The sequence below is a fragment of the Hypomesus transpacificus genome, chromosome 11 (assembly GCF_021917145.1).
Source record: "Hypomesus transpacificus isolate Combined female chromosome 11, fHypTra1, whole genome shotgun sequence".
Classification (NCBI taxonomy): Eukaryota; Metazoa; Chordata; class Actinopteri; order Osmeriformes; family Osmeridae; genus Hypomesus; species Hypomesus transpacificus.
In genome coordinates, this window is record NC_061070.1 from 7,648,383 (window position 1) to 7,670,934 (window position 22,552).

Genomic DNA, 22,552 nt, shown 5'->3' on the forward strand with positions numbered 1-22,552 from the left:
TCTAACCCACCCCCATCTACCAGCCGCCTCCACAGTCCTTGATTTCTACCACTAACCTCTCTAGGCTTGCGATTCTTTTGAGTGTTAAGCATTTGTTGTAGTAATTATCATAACAAAGCCACACAGCTTTCCTTGCAGCCTTGGCCTGACTTGTTGGCTTTTCATAACCCTTCAGGTTTGACTGTTTGTGAATTCCCTGCATTGTTGTTTTGATTTCTTGCCAATGGTGGTGACATCAATGAAATAACCCGGACGTAGGCGGAAGCCCACAGTCAGGCCGAGATACTGTTAGGCCAAATAACGGAGAGAGGAGAGAAGGTATAAGTTGTTCTTCTCTACCCAATGAGTTTCACTAGCGTACTCCTGTCCACTAAAGTCAAACAAACAGTCTCACCGCCCACTTACGTGTTGTTTGATACTTTAGGTAATTGATACATGAGAGGCTCCATTGACTGGCCCCACTTGGCCTCTCCCTGCCTCCCCAGCACCCAGGCCCCTGCGGTAAGAGAGAGGGGACCCTGTTCGGCCCAGGCTTGCTTCAGGCCGCCAGCCTCCTATAGGACTAGGCCAGAGTTGGTAGGGTCGCTGAGGAAACTATCTTCTTTCCCGGCCCTTCCCTGGGAATACTGGGTTACAGTGTGAGAAGGTTTCCAGGTTGTATTTGACAACATGTCTCAGGGGTGTGTGGGGCCGGTGGGAATGCAGGAATGCCACGCTTTTTGGACAATCCTCCTAAGAACCACTTCAAAAGTTTACAACTATCTTTCTTTATAACAGTTTAGGTCAAAGTTATTACCCATTTATTACAGAGTCACATGGTAGCTTATAAAGTAATATTCTGCCAAAACAAAGAAATTGCACACAGCATTTGATTGCTTGTTCAAATCTCACCTACAACATGTAGAATAAGCATATCACTCATGTGCTTGTTATTTAGCTCAAAAGCAGACTTAACATAATTGCCGCTGGAGGCTGCCCTGGAGGAAAGCGTGTCACCCAAGAAGGTAAACATACAGTGAGAACCAAGACCGCCAGTACCAGCCTACAATTTGTAAAAACAAAAATGTATATGGTGCAATTACATAGCTGGCTTTGTCATGTTTCATGCAAACGTGGGTCAAAACATCAACTACCATGCAGTAGGTTGCTATAAAAAAAGTCAAAAACTGGTAGCTAACTGGTAGCAGGAGATTGTTTTGTGTGGTGTCTATAAGAGCAGTCAGGTTTGTGAACTTTTAATTAAGATTTGTAAATAAAGTGAAACGACATACAAGGTTGGTGTGCTACTTGTTGTTGCTTCTTTGCTTTTTCTGTCCATAGTCACAGTTGCCTCTCTTGGTCCGACCTCACTAACTGCATTATGTGCATAATTGTTTGCTGTTTCCTCTAAAGTGATGAAAGCACTTCCTCAGGAAACTAACATGAATAGGCCCTATTGCAGCTTTCAGATTTATTTTATCATCAGTATTGTTTGCTCTGAGAGTGGGTAAATATTGTCACCTTGCTGGCAATCTTGACAGGTTTTTCAATCTGTCTTGTTCTCCTCCTCCTGCTCTCTCCAGCCCTCTCTCCTATCCTTCCCTCCCACCCTCCTCTCCTTATTGAAGTGCAAAGCTCTAAACCAGTCCAGGAAGTCACAGGGAGGTATTTCCTGCATGCTTTGGGTCACCTTGGAGCAGGGGTCGCTAGAAACAGTTGGAGGTCAGTTGTCCATGTTTGTGAGTGTGTCTGTGTATGTGTGTGATTGTGAGTGTGTCTGTGTATGTGTGTGATTGTGAGTGTGTCTGTGTATGTGTGTGATTGTGAGTGTGTCTGTGTATGTGTGTGATTGTGAGTGTGTCTGTGTATGTGTGTGATTGTGAGTGTGTCTGTGTATGTGTGTGATTGTGAGTGTGTCTGTGTATGTGTGTGATTGTGAGTGTGTGCTACATCCTTCTCTGCCTCGGAAAAAGCTTCTGCCAGTGCGTTCCCTTAATGAACCTCATATGTGGCGGTGTTTGATGTCACTTTGCAGCAGAAGTTCTCAGGCTCTGCTTCTTTAGTTCAAAGCTGTGGTCATTTACACCTGAGTTGTAATATAGTTAGACTTGAACATGTCATTAGAATGGTAATGTAGTGACAGGTGATATAACACAGACCCACAGAGAGCTAAATCCCTGGTCAGGTTGACTGAGTCTGCATATGACTAAAGAGTCTCTGGTATTCAGCTATAGAGCTATGTATGTGTGGCCAGTACACAATTTTAAAGATTTTTTGTTAGCTTTTCTCTGTACGGCATATGAATGAATGAATGTGGTATGGTCTTCACAGTTTTAGAGGCCTGCTGGCATGGGCAGAAGATATCCTTACAAGAACAGCATGTTGATAACCCAACAAAACGTTTATGATTTTATTGACGTAAATGTTTGTGGGAGTTTGCAGGTGAGACATGGCAAAGAAGATTCTATCTCCAACCTTCTCTGACTCACACCCAGACTCAAAGTGCAGCTAGAGATACCTTGCATACATCTGTGATTTCCAGCCTGTCTGTGCACGTGTGTTCGTCTGTGCGTATTTGTGTGTGTTTTTGTAAACCCACCTGCAACTCCCTCGCCAGCTATTAACAAACCACATAACATCTGCATAGGACAGGAAGATGCGCACACATTACCATACAGAAGCACAATGACAAATTGTACATAATGGAAGACACGAGTCTAAACAAAGGCTGAAAATGAGAGGCTCTTTTGCAGCGGTTCTATGTAAGTACTATAGTAGATACCCTCACCATCCTCAAGCACCAAATGAATCTGACTGAAGCCCTTGAGTTTTAGACCAAAGCAGCACTCATCAAGCCAATCTGGGTATCTGCTCACTCTGTACACTAAGTGTGTTGCAGGCTTGAATTAGGAAACCATTGATTTCTGCTGTAAAGCACTCAAGCATGCATCTGTTTCTGTCTTTAACCAAATCAATATATACTGACGAGATGGAACACAAACCAGGTTGGTTCTCCTTTGATCTAAGCTGCAGTGGGAGGGTGTTGAAATAATAAAGGCATGAAAAGAGAACAGGCCAGGATTGGCACTGAAAGACATCCTCTCAAGTAGAGAGATGCCAATCCTAGGATACAAGAAAAAAAGAAGATTGAAGATTTTTGATGGAGAAAGGGTCATTTCCATAATTAAGTACATACTAAATATAGTATACATGTAGAGCTATTATGGTACTCATAGTATTGAATCAGGCTTAAGTTTGCATTACACCAGAATAAGTAAATTTTGTTTGTGTGTATGTATGTATGTGAAAGAGAGTTCCAGTTTTGTTAGACAGTTATCCTCATGGGGTGTCGGCCTCCTGTTTACGGCACATCTCCGGAATTATTTAGGCTTGTAAAGGGTATGGTGGTGATATACGATGTGTAGTAGTGATATTATTTAAAATGTTTGTTCGCAATTTGATTTTTATAGTCTCCACTATTTGGCTGTGTGTGAAGAGGGAGAGAGCGTTCTCTGACTGCAGTTGGAAGACTGGCAACACCGGGCCTAAACTTTAACCCCTCATATTCCCTTCTCCTCCATGGCTGAGCAAATCAATTCAGAGCTTCTGTATCCAGTATCAGGTCTCTCACCAGAAGGGGTTACTGTAGTTACACATCCTACATTCCAAAAATCAGTTTATTTCTGTGTCCTGTGGTATATATTGAAATCTAGGCTGATCTAGGTTCCAAAGATAAAGATATGCTGTTCTTCAGGGCTTCCACATTTTCATCGGTTGGTAACATTTCCACATTTTCCAAATGAATTCCGGTGGGCTTTTGTGACGATTGGAGTTTGTGTTTTTTGGCCATGGAGGTATAGGGAAAATCTTCTAGGAGTTTAAGTCAGAATATGTGCCAAACGTATGACCACTTGTAGTAGTAGCAGATGTATTGGCATGTACATGGAAAATCTGACAATTGATTTTTGGATAACTTTTGGTTGATTAGCATATCGGATTCAAAACATACTGTGTAATAAAAAAAAATGATATGTTACCTTAAGAGACACCTGATCCTAAATATTTTGAATACAAGCATGCAGAGACATGAATGCGTGAACACACACAAACACACACACACAGTCAAACAGAAACACACGATCACACAGAGAAAATTAAATCTTGGCAAAAGAATTTCAGACAATTATAGTACCTTGCTTTACAATGCTACCTTATAATCAGTTCCACCAGTAGACTAAACATTTAGTGAAAATGCCTCCAGGTTTGTAAATATTGTTCTATTGTCTACTCCTAGACTGCTGAGAAGTATATTTGTTAGTAGTCAACATTAACTGCTGACAATGGTATGACATTTTCATGCCAAAACAGAACAATTGATGACTTTATTAAATCATTAAATGATGTCTGTTTATGCACAATAAAACATTTCTGGTTATCTTTGAGGTCATGTTTAATGGGTAATTTATTTGTTACATGAGCAAAATGAAACTTTTGCAACTCCAAATCAAATACGAACTTCCCAGTGTTTGTATCCACAGATTCCTTCCAAGTCCAAACTGCACCAGACTGCACACCACTTTCCTTCCATGGGGAAACATTGCCATAATTCACCCTGGGCTGAGTGGGTGATGTATTCTTTTCATGTACAGAGGAAGCGCAATATCCTGTTCCAGCACTGAGCTTAATACCACACTGAGTCAGGGTGGCCCCTTCTCAAGGACCTGAGTGCTCCTGGAACTAGAGCCACAGGGCTTTCTCAGGCTGTGATATATAAGGTGTCTGTCTGTCTCTGCCTCTTTGTCCGGTTGTTAGGACCTCAGTAAAAGCCCAGACTAATGGGGTGTATGTTTAAAAAACATATGGGGGAATGTTTCCTCTAATCTGCCTGCCGTTCCCCCTGCTTGACACACACATATTATCCTCTCTATGGCATTATCAGCAGAGGTGTTGGTCTCATATCACAAGATTTTTCTGTGGGGAGATAGTAACACAAGCTGTTGAGCCTGGCAAGTAAAAATGTGGGTCTTATGTGAGTGACATATCTCTCAACAAAGCATATTTTCAATCTAGGCATCTTCAAATGTATCTTATAGCTTAAATGATAATTAAAAACAATTAAACTAAATTCAAGATGTGTTTTACAATGATAACATATATTTTACTGTTCCCCCCTGCTGCTGTTTACTGCCATGTTAGTTTTGCTATGACTGAAGGACTAACAAAGTAGTAAATCTAGTCCAATTCAAGAAGTTATGCAGGATGATAAAAATACATTACCTAAAAATACAAGACCTAATACCTTTGATGTTGAATGTCAATTACGGCAACGCTGCCAAATAATAATGAGTAATTGTCAGTGGTGTAGCATATTTTTATAATTTTATATTAGCAAAAATTTTAAATGTGCATAGGAAAACAGCTGTTGAGGGTTTCACTGTACAGCCACTAAGAACAAGACAAACTCCCACAACTGGCTGATCCTCCGCCTCCTCTCCGCCATCGTCACTGCTGGTTACCTTGGAAGCAAGGAGAAACTACAGACGTCGTTACCTCCACAGGCAACGCTGACTGACAGAGATAGTGTAGGAATGTTTTGCAAAATTCAGCATTTAGAGATGTTGCGTTTTACTTAAACATTTGAGAAATTCATTGAGAACATTTCTCTCCATGGGGTGGCATGACATTTGTCTTTTGGACTCAGACAAAGCGGCATTTGTGGCGTAACAATGTCTCAGCAGCGGGTTGTACAACTCTCCACTGCCTCGCTCGCGCTGGTCTTTGGCAAGGACGAGGAGAGATCGAGGACCGGTGGAGGAGTATACAATGCCAACACTGCGAGCGGCCAGGAGATTTTTGCCGATTTCAAGGCACAAAATGTACGAAGTTTTTGGAATAAAAGACTAGTAAAAGCTATAGCCGAAGTTTACTTTCAAGGATGGATGGAAAATCTAGTACTTTTCGTCCAGGGGAACGCGAACAATTTGGAGGTATTGAGAGAGGCATGGATGCGCAGGGCGCTGAGGTCACCCAAAGGATTTGTCATCAAAGCAGTCGGTATGTGTCGAAACGTTACGAATCAATTCCGCCGTGACAAGTTTTTTCTTCTTCTCTCTCTCTCTCTCTCTCTCTCTCTCTCTCTCTCTCTCTCTCTCTCTCTCTCTCTCTCTCTCTCTCTCTCTCTCTCTCTCTCTCTCTCTCTCTCTCTCTCTCTCTCTGTCTCTCTCTCGCTCTCGCTCTCTCTCGCTCGCTCTAGCTCTCTCTCTCTTTCTGTAAATATAGTTTCTGTGCTATATACTTTTGCCTTTGCAAAATAAATATAAAATTGTGTATAGTGTTATATCAAGTCTTGACAAAATCCCTTGTGACTGTTAGACCTAATATTGCAAATATTGCTATAATTATAGGAAGGTTATGCTAATGTTTGTCCTGAAGAATGATTGTTAATGAACTCTGAAATACATTTCATTGAAGTTAAAAGTTTAAAATCCTTTACATTGCCACAGTGACCTATGTCCTGTAATATACCACAACACTGCAGTAGCAACACAGTCACACCCATAAAACTGCATCCAGTAGGCTACCCTCCAAAAGGGGGTTTAAAACAGCCAGTGCATTAGTTTGGTCCTGGATTTTAGCTTTAATTTATATATACAGTAAGTGCACCAGTCCCAAGATATCTTAAGTGTGATATGAAAGTATTGCTGCCCAAAACAACAAACAACAACCAAAGTTTTTATTCCAATGAGCTGCTGGCTGGCTGACTGTCAAGTCAGTCATCCCCTACCGATGGATCACTTAATTAAGGAGGAACGTGAAGCAGTGGAATGTGAAGGAGAGGAGGACCACACAGGGACATATGGAGGGGGAGGTGAAAACGGACAGTATGTTTCAGACCCTAAAAGCTTCACCACAACCTCAGCACAATTGCTCATAAACAAGCAACATATGGGGTCAAGAGCAAGCCTGTCATTACGACAGGCATTACACAAACAAGCAGAAGTACAGTTTACAATCTCATAGAATGTGGTCACATGTCCACATGGTTTACTACTAGGGGTTTAACAATATATTGTGGAACAATATATCGCGGAACAATATATCGCAAAACACATTTTTTACAATATGTATCGTAGAGTTATGGCAATATTTTAACTATACGACGTCCGTTTGATCCTATTGGTTGAGCTACCAGCAATCAACCTACTCTGCACCTGCGTCATGTGTGCATTCATTGTATTCACAGAAATCGCTTGAACGTAGTTAACTTAATTGTATGTACAACAAAGAAAATTATTGAAAATGTTTAATGTTTTGGAAATAAATCTGTTAAGTGAATTTCAGTATAATGTTGTTCAAAATATCGTGATACGTATTGAATCGTGAGCTGAGTGTGTCGTTACACCCCTATTTACTACTGTCTCATTGTGAGTCGGTCAGCAGTGAATCACCCCTACGCTGGTTGCCAACCAGCCCTGAGTCTCCTCTACTGCCCAGTCTCAGGATTAATGTACCCACAATTCATGGGCGGTGAGGGACGAGAGGTTTATTGCAGACGGGTAGCAAAGCCTTGACATTGTCTTAATGTCAACATTGCAAGCTGTGTTATGAATGACTTTTAAGGCACATTTGAACTGGCCAATATCCTTCAGTCCCATCTCTCTGACTAAATGTTTGAAAGCAGGAAGGAATGGGAAGAGGCCTATCTGGTTGATTCTCCTCAATGCGTCCGGGTGTAGAGAGTTATGGTGAGGAGAGGATAAGAATAGGGGAGAGGGTTAGAGGGATTGGGAGGGGGTGATGGGTCTGGTGACTAGGTCAGGAGGTTGGGGTTTGAGGATGGGATCAGGAGAGCTAAGGAATTAGGATAAACAGACCCTGTTGTTATTGTGGTGTGAATGCACCCTGATGGTACAAGAACTAACCTCTCAAACTCAAGTGACTTTGTAGTTAGGTTATCTGGTGAAGTTCTCTCTCCTTCAGTTTTTCTCTCACACACATACTTTTTCAGTTTTCTTGTTACTATCTCTGATTGACTTTTGAATTGACTTTTTTGCATCAGAAAACAATTCCAGAAATGATTCTTTAATAGTTTCCAGTGTTTGCAGTTATATTAGTTAGAAGATTACAGAGGTCAACCCTTCAAGTGCTTTCAAGAGATATTTGGATGATACTGTATGCGTTCCCAAATATATAGGTCCTGGATAGTCTTGTGATGGTCCTCCCTTGGCTTCAGTAATCCGAAATAACCTCCTATTCTCACTTCCCTTTCCTCTTGATAAATGATCTGCATTGATATGATTAGCACAGCACTATAGTTGGACTATTAGCCCAATAGTAGCCATGAATGTACTTCTGGAGACGAGGAAGAGGATTGTAGTGAGTGGTATAATGGGGACACTGTCTCTTCTTTCTTCTCAGAGCTAAATAATCGTGTCATGGAATTACCTTGTTGCCCAACTCTTCTTCATTGGTAAAACTAGTGCAGTGCCTGTTGGTGGTGAACATGTGTAAATGTATTTGTTGCGAGATTCATGGCTTTATCGCTTAGTGCAGGTCAACCTGGTGATTAACGTGTGTGTATTTTTTGCAAACCATTCATCCAAATAACTTCTCGCGCAATACTGCACATCCTTAGATTCTGAGCAATACACCTCGATTTCATACAGTGCCTGGTTCTGGAGGCAATCGAGCCACAGACAGACGGACAAAGAGATTCTTGTTTTTATAATTAGATATAAGGCTATGTTCACAATGACAGCTACTTTTGCATTATTGAGTGGCTTCGCATTGTTACTGGTGGCACACTAGAATCAGAATGAGCTTTATTTGCCATGCAAGTTCACACAAACAAGGAATTTACCATGGCAGGAAGGTGCATACGATAAACATATACGAATCTTAAATAGTCTAAATAATTCTAAACAATACTATACAATGTAAAATATAAAATAAGATATCAAATAAGCAATGACTGGTGATTTTGTGCAATGTGCAATAAAGTGATAGATCGACTTTTTAAATAAATGTGTTAGTGACAGTGGAAGTCCTTGGCCTTATTGATGAAGCCAGCTGCGGATGGAAAGAAACTGTTCTTATGGCATGAGGTTCTGGTCCTGATGGACCGCAGTCTCCTGCCGAAGGAGAGTGGCTGGAACAGAGTGTGTCCAGGGTGGGAAGGGTCGGCTAAAATGTTTCTTGCTCGCCTCGGGACCTAGAGGTGTGACTATGCATGGATCTAAGGAGTGAAACGTTTATGTCGCCCTGTGATGTAATGAGGTGTCCTGTTTTTCTCACTACTGTCATTTATGGCCACTATTGTTGTTTGTGGTATCACTGTCAGGGAAAATGTGGTGAACTAGAAAGTGTATAGATATATAAAGGATCTCTTTTCGCGCTCACTCACTCACACACTCACTCACTCATTCATGCACTCACTCAATCACTGTCTTTCTGCCTGTAGTAATGCTGTAAGAACGTTCTGTTTAGCAAAAAAAATGTTACAGACACAATATAAGTAGTCTAGCTGTGTGATTACTAGACTGTAGTGTCTTGTAGGTAAATGCTACATTACAGAATCCGCTACTGAGCTGTGCACTGTGATGTGTGCAGAATCTTTTTTTAGATGCCACAGAAGGTAGTGATGCATCTCTGAAATGGTCCATTTAAACCAAGGATCTTTCCTGACATTAAGCTCCCTGTAAACCCCTTTTTCATCCTGTCATTGGGATGAAAGTGTTTTGGTGTCTCCTTTCATGAGATGATTTTGTCTGGGTCTCAGGTCTCCAACTAATGGTCGTAACTCTCCCAGATGTCCGCTTATTAGTCGTGTCGCCCTCATGCTGGGTCTTACAGGGGTTAAACGGCCCACCCTGCCCTGATCAAGCAGCAAAGGTCAAAGGGGACTTTCCTTTCAACTAACTAGGCCCCTCAGGGTCATGGGATTTAATAGGGGTTGTTGGTAAGACCCACATAAACTTTGCATCCCCAGGTGTTCCTCATAGGAAGCTAGTCCTGTGTGTGTGGATATTATCGAAAGGGCCTACAAGAGGACTATTTAAATCTGTTATTCCAGCTCAAAAATAGATACTAATGGATACTAATGACCTTACAGGTCCAGTATCATTATTAAAATAGTCTGTAATTGTATCTAAGATACAGAGAACACAAGAAGGTTTTGCAAAGCAACCAAACATCTTCTCCTGCATATGCTAACTGCCTATGGTATGATTGTGTTGGGTGGGGTACTTTTGTCAGTCCCCATTCCCCTGTCAATCATTGTCCAACATGGAGGATGATTAACTGTCCAATACATGTGGCTTTGGGCCAAGGCTGCATGCCTGTCTGTTTTCCTTGTGGTGTCTTGACTGCAGTTTCCTGAAGGCTATGTGCTGATTCCAGATAACATATTATTAGGTATCCATAGGAAACAGAGCTTGCTCCCACCATTCTCAAACAAGACTCCTTCCTTGTCTGTGCGTGCATGTGTCTTTGGATCTGTGCGTGTGTGTGTGTTGCACACGCTGCACATCATTTGTTAGCTACTTCCTCTAACCATTTAGCCCGGAAGCTCCCCCTTGGTGAGAATCACACAGACGCAGCCCATTTATTGACCCGAGTATTGAGTTCACCCATAGGGCTGGATTACTGCCAACAATACCAAACGAGGACATTACTTAACTTTAGCCTATGGACCCCATCAGCCGTATGGGAGCCCCTTTATTGGATTCAGCTTGAAAGTGAGTCAGGGAAAAAGGAGGACAGGTATGATATTATGATCCTATTATAATTATATTACACTCACTCTGGTATCACATTGCTTCCTGAGGGGAAGTATTCATTTTCTTATTTAAGTTTTACAACAGCAGCTCTGTGATGATGAAGCTTACATTATAAGAAGATAAGAGTTTTCTTATCACAGAGCACAGTGATTTAGATACCGGCAGTTATCGGTCAGCCTTGTAGGTTGGGGTTCACATGGCGGACAGGCAGGGGAGGTCTTCTCCAAATTATGGGATAACAAAGCAGTTTTTTTCTTACGTAGCGCAGAGTGGGTTGAAACTGGAGGAAATGGACTTCATATGGGCTCAATGACCACCATGACTCTTGATTAGGAGGTGTGGGAGTCTTGTAAACCATTGCCTAGTCTCTCAGGATGGTCTGTGAGTGCATACAATGGTGGGGTTTCTTGGGTGAGCATACTGGAAACACCTGGAATTTCTAAACATGGCAGAGAATGGAAGCTTGTGAAACTGCTGACCTGGATTCCTTTGAGCATGGTGGTCACTTTTTGGTTTGTGCTAGGGTAAAATCGCAGAATAGCAGAATTTCTGACCTTAGTAGGGCTGGTAACTACTAACTCCTATCCCAAGTCTTGTCTTAAATTACAAACATGGCTATGTCTTAACTTATGACAGACGTTCCATCCTTGGGGAGGATGAGAGAGGCCACGCTAAGGTACTTGAGCCCTAAGTCAAAAACAATCTTTGGACTATTGAGAGCTGTGTCCATTTTTTTTACTTTCTGACAAGAACACCAGACATCTAAGGGACGGGGGTGATGTGTTCTGAACTGTCTCATGCTTTCTGGTTGAAGACAAAGACACTGCTGAGGAAGTTCTGCTAACACTGGACCACCAGGCCCGTTTTGTGTTTCTTACGTTAAAGTTCACTGCCAGTCCTAAACAGTTGTTCACAGGCACGATTTAGGCTTGTCCTGGCTGTTGTACCAAACAAACTAAGATGAGTAATAGCAATAGCACGTTTTTGTTGATTTTTTGTTACCACATCTAACACTGCCCAGGTATTATACTGTATTACCATGGGATGGTAAAACACAGGGTTCTCCTTTCCTACATTTTTATCAGTCTTGCCCTCTGTTCTTTCCGTCTATATTTACAAACGTGGTTTTTGTGTGAATATTACTCAAGACTGAAATGTGAAATCCCTTGTTAGAATTTGAACCTTGACCTAAAAGCCTGGTTGTGTTGTGTCCAACACCCTACTGAATGAAAGTCAGACGGCAATGCGTCTTCACAATGTGTGTTGCCATAGGGATGAAACACACAACAAAGCCTGTGTCTGTTTAGCCCACCGGATTTGAAAGGCATCAACTCAAATTTTCCCGTAATAGCCAAGAGCAATTTATTTCGACTATTTATATTTTTTTACACAGAAAAAATAAGAAACTTTCATTCACCATTTTATAATTCTCTTGACATCCTTCTAATCTGTTTAGGACTCTTAAACGTTCCAAGAAGACCCATTCAATTACTGTATTTTGTATGATTATTAGCCCAGTTAAGAGTGGCCATGGAGACAGCCCTCCCAAACGGCTTTGTCAGAGATTAGCAGGTTTATCCTTGTATCACCTGTCTTAGTGATGTTCATCATGACATGAATGCTCATCAAGAAACACGAATGGGCAGATTGTTTCAGTTTTATCACATGGTAAGGAGGATATAATTAGGGTTCAATCCCTCATCTGTGCTGTTTTGACAGTCTTACTGGTGGGAACAAGCATTCTATTGTTACATGTAATTGGTTGGGTCTAATGTACCTCAATTATAGAATTGCATGGCCGAGGACACTGTTAGGTGGAGCACTAGCTAATCGATAAAATCTACTTCCCGCTCTTAGTAGAACTATTGTGAACAAATGAATCTCTCGCTTATCACCTAAAATAAGTACATTTTTTATAAAAACCCAACACAACCTAGAGGCTGTGCAGGGAGAGAACACTTTGGATGAAAACGTCTGCTATGCTAGCAGCCTATGTTGGTCAAGGGAATCTTTTCACTGGGTTTTATGGGCCTATTTTACTGCTACTTAGTCCACATCTGTGTGCACCATAGAATACTGGGAGGCTTAGCTTGTAAAGGCCTATACGTGAACACACACATAGATATATACACACACACACACACACTGTAGGGTGTGGCAAGGAACCCAGCTACGACACTAGGACAAAGGGAACTGAGTGCTAGGCGGGTGTGGTAACATGAATCACTGCTGAAATCTTTCCCGTTCCCAACAGCGCATTTGAATGTGTGACTTTGTTTCTCTGTCAAAAACCTGGCAGTTTGTAGTCTACTCCACTGGTTCTTTCAGGCATGTTTGTAATAAGGTCACTGAGGTTTTTTTGTTGGTTTGTTTGTTAGTTTGAGCCAACTTCAAGTTTGCTCAAAGAAGTACAGTCTATCTCTAATGAGATGGTTAGCAGATTAACCTGTTTGCTTATTGGAACACAAAGGATTTGAGGCAAGATAAGGAGAGGTCTATCTTACAGACAACTGGGTCTGTGTGTGTGTGCTTGTATGTATGTGGTATGTCTTTGCGAGTTAGTAATAATGGGTTTAATTTTAAACTAAATCTTGAAAATGTATTGGGTTTGGACTTGGACAGATGACATGTTATAAATGCTATCTCAGGAAGTTCAGAGTCCTTTTTAAATTTTACTCTTATATTATATGGTTCTTATATTATATGGCAACTAATGTTTTGTTTTATGACAACTAATATTTTATTTTATTGTACATTTTATTTAATTATAATTCCGCTTAGTACTGCTAGTTTATGTACCCTATGCACCCTTAGTATAGATAGTCCACATATTAAAATGTTATGTTCCTATATGTTTATTGTATGCACCTTCCTGCCAAAGTAAATTCCTTGTCTGTGCAAACTTTCATGGCGAATAAATCCCATTCTGATTCTTCTGATACTAAACTTCCTAATGCGAGTGTGTTACACACTGTATACATTAGGTTGATATCTAGGTTCTTTCTACTTCTCTCTCTCTCGTCTGAGACGGTCTGTGTGTGTATGTGTTTGTGTGTGTGTTGGGGGGTGGTGGGGTTGGTGGAAGGACATTGTTGCGATCAGATCTCAGACGTTTTATAGATACTGCAGTTGTAGCGCCAGTAGCGGTAGCAGCCTATATGTCAGAAAGACAGAGAGGCCAGTCAGTAATGTAATCTTATTTCTTAATGGGAGTCATGCGGCCCTCAGGGGCCTGCTCCCCTCAGAGTGAATACATGTGGTATTTCTCAGCCAGGGTCAGGAGCCAGGCAGATCAGTGTGAGGAGATAGGACAGCATTTGTCTGTCCATCCGTAGCTCCAAAACATCCTCTCTAAGTATTTGTCTAAGGAATTCGAACAGATGTAGAGATCTTTGTAAATCTGTGAATACAGTAAATGAATGTAGAAAGCTGTTCATTCATGTTGATGGGACCTTTCACCCTACCAAAAATCCAGCTCTCCTGTTATTACAGTGAGGTCCTCTGGCTACTCTCTCCTGGGCACTTCTCACTTTTGTGTCGCTTCCCGCCTTGTGGCACAGGTTTGCGTTGCCATGGTGTCCAGAGGGGTATTCATGTTGTGTGTGACAATGGGTTTAATGTCTGTGGCCTGGTCTTATATTACAGGAGCACAGAGTTTTGTTACTAACCCCCCACCCCTCCCCTAGAGAAAACAGTTTCACAAGAGAGACAGTCACACCTTCTAATGTTAGAGAGCTAATCCCCTTGCAGGATTACTGTACCAAGTATTTTCCCCACCTGGCTCTGTTCAGCAACAAACTACTTCTTTAAATCATTAAAAACCTATCTCTCAGATCTCATCGTCTTTTTACCTGTCTGCTCTGTCTGATGGTGGGAGGTTTTGCCAGCCATTGTAGTATTGTTAGAACTATGCAAGCCTAGTCCTTGATTATTTGCTGCACTTATTATATGCACCACTTGTATGTCACTTTGGATAAAAGCGTCTCCTAAAGGAATAAATGTAAATATATGTAATGAATATGGGTGTCAGGCTCTGTATCCCCCTCTTTTGACCCCTTATGAAAAAACTAGCAGGATATCCTTCTCAGAACCAGGACAATAAGCCTTATACAGCGCCCTGGTTATGGACACACCATATGGGTTACCATCTAAACAACATGGGTAGTGTTTTCCTACCCTGTTTTCAAATGAAGGGCAACATTGCTCTTGTTTATCCTCCATAATCTGGATAACTCCTTAGTAAAAATATTGTGTAAATAATATTTTTTCACATCAACCCACTGACCATGTCTTCCAATGATCTTGTTAACCCCAGACAGGAGCTGTTGCCATGAGGACAGCCTTGCAGGTGTTCCTATTGGATGTGCTCACAATAGAGAGAGCAAGACTCAGTGAGGCTGTTATTGAGACGTCAGCTTTTAAGGCTTTAAGTCAGCCTCTGGTGGGTTTGGGCACATCTGGTCCCCGATCCCTCCCCATGTCAAAGAACAGAGCCCCTATCTGGGGCCTTTGAATAGCCTAACTTTTCATCTTTAACTATGGTAAATGGTAAATGGACTGCATTTATAAAGCGCATTTACTGGACCCTCACGGTACACCCAAAGCGCTTTACAGTTGCCACTCATTCACCTATTCACACACAAACACACACACAGCAACGGAGTTGGCATGCAAGGTGCTAGCTTGCTGAGCCACAGCTGCCCCGCTTGCTGACTATGGGTGTTATGTGTTTGATTTAGGCAGTCAAACTTAAAATTTAAATGGTGTCTTGTCATATCCTCTTTCCCGCTTGACATCAACACCTTACGCACATATGTCTAAGGAATGAAAAAATATCCCTAATCAGAGAGCTGCCACAAAGGGCAGACACGTACATTTGGGACTTGCTGTTACACCCACATTTACACATCCACACACAAAGGGAGTCAGATGGCTCAGCGGTTAGGGAATCGGGCTGTTAATCAGAAGGTTGCTGGTTTGATTCCCTACCTCGGGGGGAATGTCCCCGTACTTACTGTAAGTCGCTCTGGATAAGAGCGTCTGCTTAAATGTATAAATATCACAAAAACAGTATAATATATATAAAACAGTGATAAGCCTAATTTTAGTCTGATACACTTCACCAACAATTAATGTTTACTTTCATTCGATTACCAGCATAGCACTGAGTCGCTGATTAACGAAAACCTGTTTTCCTTGGTCTTAAAGGAGGTCATGGTCATTGGCCTATCTGTTATTGGTCACAGTTCAGCTTTCTCAGAGGGTAGCTTGTCTCACCCTGGTTCCTTGGTAATCATTCAGATACTCACAGAGCAAAAAATGACCTCCTTAATATTTACATTTACATTTAGCAGACACTTTTATCCAAAGCGACTTAGAAGAGAGAGCTTAACAAAAAGTGCATAGGTCAATGCTCATAAACAAAGCGATAGCCCCAAAAACATAGCCAAAATATGAAGCATACATTGTGAAAAGCAAATAAGTGCCAATTGGTGGAAACAGAAGAGCATGTTAAAGAAATTTCAATTGAACAACATGATCTTCGAAAGTGCTAGAGTGTACCTGGAAGAAAGCAAGGAACAATAATATAATTCACAGCGAGTACAAGCTGTTAAATCAGTTACAACTAACCAACAAGTGCAGCGAGTCCCTCAATAAGTGGCATTGTGTTCCTGAAGGAAATAAACTAACATCTGATCCAACAAATCTTTCTCATGTACCGGAACAAGTTTGTCTTTAGCAATATAACAACATAACAATATAACACAATATACGTTTTTTTTTTTACCCACGCTTGTTTGAGGCGTAATGTCCCTACCAGAGTACAACACGGTACAAATCACTGCACACACCATTATCTGTAATGGATGTGAGGACATTATCTGTGGATTGTAACTGTGTCAATTTACCATGTTGCCTTGCCTTTGCACTGAGAAGTCCCGGACTGGCATGTTCATGTTGAAGCAGAACTGTACCATGGCTTTGACCCCAGCTACATCTAGCGCCAGTTCAAGGGCCAATGCCCTTTCCAGTAGTGTGGGCCATCTTTATTGTCCTGCTATATCTCCCTTATCCCACTTTGTAAATCGTCTGTACATCCTCACTTGTTATTAGGCCACTAAAACTTCCCCATAAAAAACTGTTTTCCTGAAGGAATAAAACCACTTAATCTGATGTGTTTCATTAACTGTTTTATGTGAGGGAATCTGTCGCAGTTTCTAATCATTGGTTTTACAGAGGAAACACGTTCAAATGTCTGCTGGTGTTTTGAATGGATTTGCTTTAGTATTTCAAAGCCAACTGGTGTGTCTGTGAGGTGGCCTCTAGACTTTGTAAATGTGTAATTGGACAGCAGTCAGTCTTTTGGTCGGCTGGGTTCTGATGTGCATGTCTGTGAATATTTTCAGGGTGTAGAAGGACACTGTTCTTATTCTTCTTTCTGACTCTATATCGCTCTCACTTCCTCTTTTACAGATTTTATACATCATATGGTGCCAGTCACATTAGTTTAATGGCGATTTAAAGAAACAATGTAATAAAGTGTGAAATGAGATACCCCAGCAGGCAACTTTTCGACTGCTACTTTCAGGTGGAGTAATGGAATTCTGTGGTCTGACTATACTACCGCTATACAAATATACGTATTGAGATGGAGGTTGGGGCTGTTTCACATACCTCAAAGGACCACCCCAGTGTTATGATTTCTGAGGTGAAAGTTGACTGTAAACTTAACCTGAACATTTATTCTGGCAAATGAATATGCGTGGGAGTGTCTGCTCTTACCCAGGTGCGTGCACGTACAGATGTGAAGGTGGACGTGTCTAACTTGGTTTGTCTGTGTGTGTTTCAGGTGACCTGTCACCAGTGCAGATGCTGCCTGTCCCCCAGTCCCAGTTCATCCCCCTAGCCGAGGTGCTATGCTCTGTCATCTCAGACATGAACTCCTCCCATGTCACTGTCAACCAGGAAGCTCTCATCAACCACATGAGCAAGGCTCACCCAGGTATTTCTTTAATTATTTTGTATGTTTACCAAACTCTCTGGACAATGTTGCTTCTGCAGCCCCCCCCCCCCCCCCCCCCCCAATCATGAATAAATAAAGCTCTATTTTCTTAACATTCTTAAAAATATATTCTATAGGACATACATTCATTATGAGGATTGCGCTGGCTTCATCCTCCTCCTCATCACCTCTTCTTTGTTAATCCTATTTAGGAATGACAATCCCAACCCAGGACATCCTGTACAATGCTTTGGGGACTTTAATTAAGGAGCGCAAGATCTACCACACAGGAGAAGGCTACTTCATTGTCACACCCCAGACCTACTTTATCACCAACAGCCTGGTCAGAGAGAAGAGCTGGTGGACCTCAGGCTCTGGAGACAACGAGATGCCGTCTCCCCCGCCCATCACATACCTCCTCAGCAACGAGGCTTGCATGGAGGCCAATGCACAGCCCCCCCTGGTGGCTCACTGCAAGTCCTGCAGCTGCTTTGCTCCACAACAGCCCTCTTCCAGCGTGGCCACCCCCGCGGCCACTGCCACCCCTCCCTCCGTCCCCGACCAACATTCGGTCTCCATCTCCATCAGCGAGTGCACCGGCAAGAGCCTGAAGTGGACGCGACCCTCCGACCACAAACCGTCCGTCCAGAACCAGTCCACCTCCACAGCAGCGGACTACCAGGCCAGTGAGGTCAGTAAGACCACGGGCACCACCGCCGCTGCCAGCCGCAAGGACAAGGACTACAAAGACAAGCCCGGCCGCAAGTTTGGCCTCAGCCTCTTCAGGAGGAATGGAGGGAAGAAAGACAAACCAAAGAAGGAGTATGCCTCGTACTCGGGCCAGTTCCCACCGGAGGAATGGCCGGTGAGGGACGAGGATGACCTGAACAACCTGCCGAGGGACCTAGAGCATGCCATTATTCGGCGTATCAACCCTGAGCTCACCGTGGACAACCTGACACGCCACACAGTCCTGATGAAGAAGCTGGAGGAGAGGGGGGAGAGGTGCACAGCTGACAGGGAGCGGCCAGCCGACAAGGGGGTGGACAGAGGAGATAAAGGGGTCGACAAGGGCATGTCTACTGAGATCCTGAATTCCTCCAAGGCCAAGCACCACCACTCCTCCAGAACGGGGTTAGGAGCAGGGAGGAGGTCTGCCCCCAAGGCCTGTCGCAGCAAGAGGAGAGCCCACTCCTCCAGGGAGAAGCAGAGGGAGAGAGACCGAGAGAGAGACAAGGGGAAGAGGAAGGCGCCTCAGTGTGTGGATGAGGACCCAGAGACAGAAGACCCGTTTCCTTCTCATCTCAGACCGGAGGTCCCTGTCGATGAACCAGACCACCTCGAGGACCCTGGGGAGGGGAAATGCCTCTATAAGAAACGCATAGACAACCCCTTTCAGAGTGCACCAGGGTTGGACTCAGCTACGGCCATTACCACCACCACCCCCTGCAACAGAGACCAGAAAAGAAAAGAACCCAAGGAGGGCAAGACAGGAGCAGGGAGGAGAGAGCGAGCAGGACACCGCTCCAAATCCTGGGACCCTCACAGAGCAAAAATGACCGCCGCTGAAGCAGAGCACGCTGGGAAGTCCCACACGTCCGAGGACAGATCTTATGAGTGTCTCCCCGACCACGGTTTCACCGCAGACCCCCTCCTCCGCACCAGCCCCAAGCCCGGCAGAGAGCTTCCAGCAGACTACAGCTCAGCCTACCCCCAGAGCAGCACGCTGAGGATAGAGGACAAGGTCAAGCACCAGAGGGAGGGCAAGAGCAGGGGCAGAGAGAGCTGGGAGAGGGGGGACGGCAATTACAAAATGCTGCAGGAAGGAGAGTGTAGAGGTGGGACCAACCAAAGGCATCCAATCAGCCAAGCTAAAGGGGATGACCACCCCAACACTTCCCAGCCAAATACAGATACTAATGATCTAGTCTCCACCCACCCCTACGACCCTGCCTGGGCTAAGCCCTCTGTCCAGCACAGACTGTCTCAAAGACATGCAGACTTACAGGAAGATGCCAACTACAGGGTGTCATCGTGTCACAAGCCCTGCACTACAGCAGGTAACCAGCAGGGGGCAGCATATAACAACAGAGGTCCTAAAAGCCCAAGTCCGGAAGAGAGACAAATAGCAGAAAGTCATGCCTTCATGGGGCAGAGGGATGGCGACCACCACAGACCATACCAGAGAGGGGAGGAAGAGGAAGAAGATGCCTGTAGCTCCCTCTATTTAAGTGAGGAGAGAGGGATGAACAGCAGAGAGGGCTTTAAGACAGGGATAGTCGACTATCATGACCCGCAGTCTGTCTACCAAGACAATGACCCCGATCCACAACCCCAAGAGCTCCCCGGTCACTATCAACACTCCCGCCACCACCCGGACTCCTACTCCCCCTACAACCACCCCCACTCCCTACGAAGAAACTGGGACAGCACTTATGCAGAGGACAGCCACTCATCCACCCAGCAGAACACCTCTCGAACCTCTGTCAGACCAGAGGAGAATAGCTGGGGTGGGGGGCCTATCCACCACCACCAGAAAACCCAATCTCCAGATGCCAAAAGTAATCCGAGCCCCAGACAAGCAGCGCCCCTACTGGGGGAGAGAATGCACGATGCCAGCCTCAGCTCGCATCACCTGGATCATACCGAGGCTGCAGACAGCAGCATCTTTGACTACTGCCAGACCAGCGAAGTGGACTCAGACGCAGAGACCCTGCATAAATCAGCTGATGAGGGCGACGGGGAGTCCAATCACTGGGGGTGTGAGACCGAGGAGCAGGAAGACAGTTTTGAGACCCTGCGTGAGCGAGGAATTCCTCAGAGCCCCGGTGCAATTCAGAGCACGGTGGGCGGAGCACAGGGAGGAGAGATGGGGGAGACGGAGGTGGGAGGAGAAAGCCAGAGCATCACGGGCGACAGCGGGATCGACTCCCCGCGGTGAGTGGTTCTACCTTGGTTCAGGTTTCAGACTGTCAGTTCAAGTGAAAACATCGGGTGAAAATCTCCTCTGGGAGGTCCTCATATTGCAGACACTTGGCTCTTAGCCAGTGTTTATTAGTGCTCACGCCTTTCCAGTCTCCAGCTGTGAGCTTAACCCACTGGGCTGCAGATAAAGATTGCACCCTGGAGGAATTCAGACTGAGCCACAGTGAAAATAAGCACCAACTGGGGTTAGTTGACCCCATAGATTGCTCTCGTTGACCTTACCTCCAAAGTGTGTGCTATGGCTTCTCTTTTCTTTTCACTTTAACTGGAAGTAAAGCTGAACAAACAGCTTCCCTTTTCCAAAGACACTAGCTGGTATTTAGACAGAAGAGAATGATTATGGTGATTATTATGTAATTACTGCAGTATCTTTGCATTCTTGTTTTAAAGAAAGAGAGTTCTGTTTCCCTCTTCTGTTGGCACCTGGTGTTCTTTTCCTTGGATGGTGTGTTGCTGTGAATGTCTTATCCGTTGTTATTTCAGTTAACATTAATGAAGCTACCTATTTAAACATTGTTCTGTTGTTTTTTTTCCCTTTAGGACTCGAGTCAGCCTCTCATCTAACAACACTGTGATCCTGGAGGGGCTGAAAAGGAGGGGGTTTCTCCAGAACTTGGAGAAACTGCATTCCAAGAGCACTGCCATGAGACCACAGAGTTCCCTGCTTCAGCTCACTCCTGTCATGAACGTATGAGGCCAGTGAGTCTCTAAGTAAGAGCCCATTGGGCCCCTGGTGGAGCTCTGTGTTAGAGCCCATTGGGCCCCTGGTGAAGCTCTGTGTGAGAGCCCATTGGGCCCCTGGTGAAGCGCTGTGTGAGAGCCCATTGGGCCCCTGGTGAAGCGCTGTGTGAGAGCCCTATAATGCAGTTCTGTAGCTGGCTCCTGTCATACGTGTGAAACCTGGGTCATGTAGCTCCAAAGTGCAGGGTTGTAGCTCTATGGTGCTCACTTCAATAGTGTACAGAACAGATGTATATCTGTTTATGTAAATACAAAATGCAAATATAAAACCCCTGAGCTGCATCTGTTTAACATTAGGTTGATGGTTCTTGTTTTATCCATGGTTTACTAGTAGCTGGTGTTATTACATACATTGTGTACAGTGATTGAAGCTATAAATGTTTTTGTTCCACAAAGCTTGAAATGACAATGACAAATTTGGTATCCTTCCTTCTCTTGTCTTATCCATTGTAGCCATTAGACACTAATAAAGGTTTATGTACCTCAAAGTATCACTGCGTTGATATATTACTTTACAAACTACAAGTTCCATATAATAAGCATAACATGGTTCACTCATTTCTAACATGACTGATTCAAACCAGGATCTGCAGGCAGCGCTTATCAGCCTTGGGTGTTTCGGGACAGTCCCATGACAGGTGAGGCAAACCAAGCCACAAACGCCCCTTTTCTGGGGAAGCCTAGGTGCACTGAATTGTGAGCAGTTTGAGATGTGTCAAATATCTAGCTGACATGTACTGATTACTTAGAATCCTGCATTATTTACACATAAAATGTGACTCTTTTAGTGATAATTGACCTAGTTTGTTTGAATTTAATACTGCTGTTAATTCTAAATTAGAGAGACTTGGTTGCTAAATTTGAGTGTCTGGGTGAGTGCCTCTGAGTTGAAACTGAATATAGAAATGTACTTAAGTTTAAGGTAGTAAGTAAAATACAACTGTAACCATTAGATTATATTTGTCTGTGAAATATTACATTCAATATTCCACTTTAAATTCAAAACAATTCCAAGTTTAGTTTGTGCTACAACTAAAATATCGCCATAGATTTGTCTTCTCTGAAT

The 22,552-nt window shown here is 43.5% G+C and overlaps 1 protein-coding gene across 1 annotated transcript; it reads left to right on the forward strand.

The window, feature by feature from the left end:
• Positions 1-5,512: 5,512 nt before the first annotated feature.
• On the forward strand, positions 5,513-21,969 carry stox1 (storkhead box 1). Its single transcript, XM_047030052.1, has 4 exons — positions 5,513-6,033; positions 17,608-17,760; positions 17,973-20,697; positions 21,286-21,969. The coding sequence occupies exons 1-4, from the start codon at positions 5,706-5,708 to the stop codon at positions 21,437-21,439; spliced, it is 3,360 nt and encodes a 1,119-aa protein (XP_046886008.1). The 5' UTR covers positions 5,513-5,705; the 3' UTR covers positions 21,440-21,969.
• Positions 21,970-22,552: the final 583 nt, after the last annotated feature.

What these genes read in the sequence shown, in the direction of transcription:
- stox1 (XM_047030052.1), top strand. Translation starts at nt 5,706, where the DNA reads ATGTCTCAGCAGCGGGTTGTACAACTCTCCACTGCCTCGCTCGCGCTG. An exon ending in ATTTGTCATCAAAGCAGTCG is followed by an intron (nt 6,034 to 17,607) that starts GTATGTGTCGAA and finishes TGTGTGTTTCAG; the next exon opens with GTGACCTGTCACCAGTGCAG. An exon ending in CATGAGCAAGGCTCACCCAG is followed by an intron (nt 17,761 to 17,972) that starts GTATTTCTTTAA and finishes AATCCTATTTAG; the next exon opens with GAATGACAATCCCAACCCAG.